The 6028-nt window shown below is 34.5% G+C and overlaps 1 protein-coding gene across 1 annotated transcript in view; it reads left to right on the forward strand.

Moving 5' to 3' along the window:
• The window catches only part of GFRAL (GDNF family receptor alpha like), a 66528-nt gene extending 60715 nt beyond the window's left edge, over positions 1–5813 (forward strand). The window contains exons 7-9 of the mRNA XM_055263905.1: positions 3139–3234; positions 3328–3400; positions 5750–5813. Coding sequence (XP_055119880.1) covers positions 3139–3234; positions 3328–3400; positions 5750–5813 — 233 coding nt within the window. The remainder of the gene's footprint in view (positions 1–3138; positions 3235–3327; positions 3401–5749) is intronic.
• The last annotated feature ends 215 nt before the right edge of the window (positions 5814–6028 follow it).

Consider the following 6028-nt stretch of genomic DNA (forward strand, 5'->3'; position numbering starts at 1 on the left):
GCATTTACTGTTTCATATGAATTATACAAGCAGTTTCAGTCCCCACGAACTCTCAACTACTGTTGCACAAGGATTTTGGAAAAAAAAAAAAAAAAGAAATAGTAAGGCTCACCTCTCCATAGCTCATTTGGGGAGAATACTACCTAAATTTGTTCCCAATGCAAGATTGAAATTAATCTTGATTTCCCATCAAATGTACAAGGATTTTACAATATAGTTCATAATCTTGTTTAATTTCTCCAGGGTACAAGTTAAGATAAACAAGTCACTGACAGTGTTTATCTATAAATAGAGCAGATGGTGTGGAACTGAGGTTAGTTATCAACTTTGCTGACTTTAATTTCGTGGTTATAAAACGCTGTAAACCTCACTGTTTATAAAAGGCAGGGAAGGAACTCCAGTGGGCTTCAGTAGCCAAGAAACCCTCAGTAACATTAATCTCTCTAACTGATATTCGGTATCCTCCTAGGGTGCAATATTTAAGACTGTGGAGTGATTGCTAGATGCATTTAAATTTTCACTGGGATAATTAGCTAACATTTCTGTCACTGATCTATTATAACTCTGTTAATGAGTTCCATGTGAGAGAAATTTAGTAAATGAGATGATTCTTTCTAAACTCTGCTAGGTGAGCGTTTAACAATTAAGGCACTTACATATCTAAAAAAAGCCTTTTTTGTTTCAAAATAATACTTTTTTCTTTTGCAAAGATGAACTGTAACACCCAACTAGACTAAATGTACTTAGGGATAGAATTTCATAAGGAAAAACCATAGCATCACTTAAATAATTAATCATCTAATGTATATTAGCTACAACTTTCTTAAAAAGGCCATATAACTTAAAAAGAAGTAAAACTATTGATTCTTCATATTCTGAATTGATTTAAATACACAATTTTATTGTGATCATTTATTATGCTAAAGGTCTGTATGATCAATGTGATTAAAATTAATTTTTTTCAAGGACCCCTTATAAAAAAACAGTATTATTTAAAATTTCTCATTTGTCCGCTTTCAACTTTATAGTGAATACAAAAGTAATTTTACAATCACAAAAGTAACAAAATAATTCACAAATTCTACCTCTACTACTTTTACATTCTTAAGTGGTTTATTTTGCATTCTAACAAGGGGGAGGCTTTCTTTTTTTTTTTTTCTAGAGTCAGAGTCTTGTGTTTTCACCCAGGCTGGAGTGTAGTGGCTTGATCACAGCTACTTCAATCTGGAACGCCTGGACTCAAGTGATCCTCACACCTCAGCCTCCAGAGAAGTTAGGACTACAGGTGTGCACCACCATGCCCAGCTAATCTTTAAACGTTTTAGAGATGGGGTCTTGCTATGATGGCCAGGCTGGCTTTAAACTCCTGGGCTCAAGTGATCTTCCCACCTTAGCCTTCCGAAGTGCTGGTATTACATGCATCAGCCACATTGGAGGTTTCTTAAATAGATGGTAATCCAATATGCAAGTTGGAGACTAAAACTATTTTAAAAAATGCCTTAACTGTATTTGAGTTCAGACACCCTGAGAATGAGTTTTCTGATGACAAAATCCTCACTTTTCTAGTCTTGTATTGGGCTGCTGCTTTCCAACCCACTCTGGGAGGTTTACTACTGGTCTGAAACTCCAATCTATCTGTCTACCGATTATTGTTAACATAGTGCTCAAATCTTGGCTCCCAATAAGCTGTCTTCTGAACAGCAGCAGCCCTGGGTGGAGAGATAACTGAATGAAACATTTGGTAATAAAGTCATGTACCTCGTAAGGACATTCTGGTCAACGACAGACAGACAGACAGACTATACATCAGTGGTCCCATAAGATTATAATACCGTATTTTTTATAGTATCTTTTCTATGTTTATGTGTTTAAATATGCAAATATTTACCATTGCATTAAAGTTGCCTAAAGTATTTAGTACAATAGCACACACTGTGCATGTTTGTAGCCTAAAAGCAAAGGCTGTATTATATGGCCTAGGCATGTGGTAGGCTATACCACCCAGGTTGGTGCAAGTACACTCTGTGATGTTCACACAAGCACAAAATCCACTCAGCATGCATTTTTCAGTGCATATCCCCATCATTAAGCAATGCATCACTGTAGATTTTCTTATCTCCCTTCCTGCTCAGAGTCTGTTGTCACTAGTTTTCATCGGATGTAATATTCCACTGTTTGATACATTCATTTTTGTAAACAACTGTCTACTCATAGTTAGTGTCAGGTCTCAAAAATGCATGAAGCATCTATAACAGAAGACAGCAAAACCTCTCTAAAATGGAAGCTTTATCTCATTTTTCTTACTGCCTCAAAACCAACTTTAACCTTCATTACATAAATTGGTTACTAAACTATTGGTATGTTTGACATTCGTATTTGTGTCCAATTAAGTCAAAACTCGGAGTGATTTCACTTTAAAGTTATTGATAAAAGTCACCAAAAGAGATATATCAGTTAATTTTAACAATTGCATCTTTCTGTTGTTAAAGTAGAAAAGCCAGAGGAAAGACTGTCCTCATGGGAAAACATTTCTTTTTATGACCTGGTCACTCTAAAGCATGATTTCTAAAGTTGTGAGCTATTGGAAACTGGTGGGAATGTATTTATCAGAAACATGGCCAAGAAGACTAGCGCCTCAGACTGGCCAGGAATAGCTCTGAAGGGAGGCAAAAATAGGTAACAGGAGAAACTGAAGGTTTAGCTAATGGAGAGAAAAAGAGACAGAACAAGGGAAAAAAGCAAAACTAGGTATTCCAGTATCTGAGTGCAGAGGTACATTAAAGCAATCACTTTTGTAAAGAAAGGATCTTTTTCAATATCCCAAAGATGGCCTAAAGTTACCATCTTTTATTTTCTTGTCTGTATATAAGATACAATGATTTATGTTATAAAATATAATCATTGTACTTATCTTGGTTTGCAAAAAATAAAAGCTTATATAGGGAAATTATCTGATTAAAAGGGGAAAAACAGGCTGTTAAAATTTAAGAAAATTCTTCCTAGTTTTATTCAAATCTATCAGATTAAAATAATGTAATAGAAATAAATTGTTGCCTTAAAAGATAAAGCAAATTGTAATCCATAAAATTAAAATAATGTATGATATGTAACTAATCTCATGTTTACGATTTCTTTCAGATTATCCAACCCTGCCTAATGTCAAAGGCATGGCATCGTATGCAAGAAAACATGCAAACAAAATCACTTTAACTGGATTTCATTCCCCCTTCAATGGTCAGTTAAAATTCAATCCTCTATAATATTTATATTATTTATTTCCTCTAAAAATCCAGTGACTATTTTTTCTTAATTTTTTTTTTTTCCTAGGAGAAGTAATCTATGCTGCCATGTGCATGACAGTCACCTGTGGAATCCTTCTCTTGGTTATGGTCAAGTTTAGGTAACTGAATATAAATTAGAAGGAAAGGTCTGAAAGGGAGTCACTTAGCTGTGTTAAAGCATGTTGCACAATGGCTGAGCTTACAAAGAGCCTGAGAATGAAAGCTTCTCTGTTAAGACATACTAAATCAAGTTTTATGTGGCATAGGTCCATGGAAACGTTACTTTCAGTCTTCCTACGTAAGGAAAATGTGATCATAGGAGATTCTTTATGTTGCATTTTACAAGCACACATGCATTGTATGTTCCTTCCAATTAAACTCTTATCAATCTTTCCCCTTGGCTTCCCTACCAAATCCAAATTGAACTTTGCTGCATTTGTTATTCAAATCATTTGCATGACTGATAGGCTGACATAACTGACCTATTGTTTACTGCATACAGTTTATATTTACCTGAAGATGTATTCTTCACTCTAATTTCTTACATGCTAATACATTTTATTCATTTTTAATAGGCAATTATTGAAAAAGACATTTAATAAGGCCTCACAGAGTGCCCCTAGAAAGACATTACCATTGCCTGACATTAATTTATTCTCCAAATCTTGGCTGCTTTTATTGCTGGAATGTAGTAATACTCCAGCAGGCATGTGAGACATTGAGATGAGATATACATCAACCTCTAGATTTCTAAATGTCTAGTGTTTAAAATTTTTCCACTATTTAGCATTTACAACTATACATAAAATAGTGTAGACTTGCCTTTAATTAAAAAAAACCCTCATATTTAAGCATGAATCGTGTTCATTTGCTTATTCTTTATACATATGGGTACATGTCTGTAAAATTTGAGTAGCATAAATGTTAATGAAGTAATATACATAAGTGTGTATACAGCCATATATACATGTAAGTACATACACAAACTATATCAGTAAGATTGGGCCTTCAGAGGAACAGAAGTATTCACCGGAGATTTACCTTATGACATCTGACACCTAGAAAGATTAATTCAGTCAACTATACAATGCATGTAAACATACCTTTCTCCTCCAGAGATCTCAGACTTAAAAAGGCCTTGACAATTAGGCAAATAAAAGACTGGCATGAGAAGGTGTATGGTGATACCAAGGGGTCAGGTACATACAGACATCCTAATTTATTTACTTTTAAATGCAATGCCAGCTAAACAAAATGTATCCACTATTTGGACCCAACCCCTCTAAGCATTTAATTTGATGTTAACTAAAACCAGTACCAAAACACACTGCTTTTCGCCAAGGCCTTAAAAGTTATATTTGGACAAGAAGACATTCCATGGGTTCTAAGATATGGGTTGAAAGCCAAATAATTAGAGTCCATTGCTAAGAGGGAAAAATAGCATTTGGAATTTATTAAAATTTACTTTATTTGGTTTTAAGTACTTGAGAACACGGTTTAATTACTGTTCCTGTCTAGATATTCCATGACAAACATTGTCACAAAAAAATATGGACAGTTTTCTGGCCCAGCAAAAACATCATACTTTAATGGTTCTCAATCTTTACTTCTTAACTACATACAGAATGTATAAAATTTACACCTGTCCCATGATTCCACTGGTTTTTAGATATTACTGTTGTGCTACAGATACAAGGTATAGACTACTCATAATTCCCTATGTATTTGCTGTAACTTCATCTTTTTTCTCACCTGCATAGAAGGCATACCCCTTTTTTGGATGGCAGTGGGGGTGTTATTATTATGGACAAATGTTTTGCATTTATTCTAATGTGTATTTTAAAGCAAATTATTCATACTATTAAATATATTTGTATTTAGTTACAAATTATTTTCATATAATTTAAAATTTATCATAATGTGTAATCTGAAAACTCCAGGCCCAGGATAAAAGAGACAAAATTTAAAGCCATTATTAAAGGAACAAACCGAAACAAAAGCATCATTGGCAACAAAAACTGTGTTGCCCCACACCTGGAGATAAATAATGCTCCCTAAAGAAAGAAGAATGGTTGCTATTTCAGACATTGTTCACTCACTTAATGGTCAGGCCTAACCCATGTGAATATGTGTCTTCTGTAAGGAATAAGATAGTTGCATTTGTTTCATGTTATGCTATATTCAAATAGCCCTGAGCCTTCAAAGAAGTTTGCAGAGAAACAACTAAAAATTTAAATATTTGTGAAAAGAAAGGACTTTTTAAAAAATGATTACTTGGACATCATAGTTAAAGGTGTGATGCTCCCTAGAAAGACAATATGATATTTTACTATTGGGACTTTACATTCTGGAACTTGATTATTTTTTTCCTCCAGGTGCAGACTCCAGCAAAAATGCAAACACATACAAGCACATTTGTGAAATCCTTAAAATGGCATGTCGTTAACTTTTACTTTTATTTTATACAGAACTTCCAGAATATCAAGTAAAGCAAGAGATCCTTCACCGATCCAAATACCTGGAGAACTCTGATTCATCAGGAGTCATGGACCCATAACAATCACTCTTTTCTCTGCTTTTCTTCTCTCCTTTTTTCTTCTCTCCTCTTTTCTTCTCTCCTCTCCTCTCCTCTCCTCTCCTCTCCTCTCCTCTCCTCTCCTCTCCTCTCCTCTCCTCCTCTCCTCACTTCTCCTCTCCTCCCCTCCCCTCTCTGTTTCTTTTTCTTTTTCTTTTTCTTTTTTGAGGTG

Source organism: Symphalangus syndactylus, chromosome 23 (assembly GCF_028878055.3).
Source record: "Symphalangus syndactylus isolate Jambi chromosome 23, NHGRI_mSymSyn1-v2.1_pri, whole genome shotgun sequence".
In the NCBI taxonomy this organism is placed as follows: domain Eukaryota; kingdom Metazoa; phylum Chordata; class Mammalia; order Primates; family Hylobatidae; genus Symphalangus; species Symphalangus syndactylus.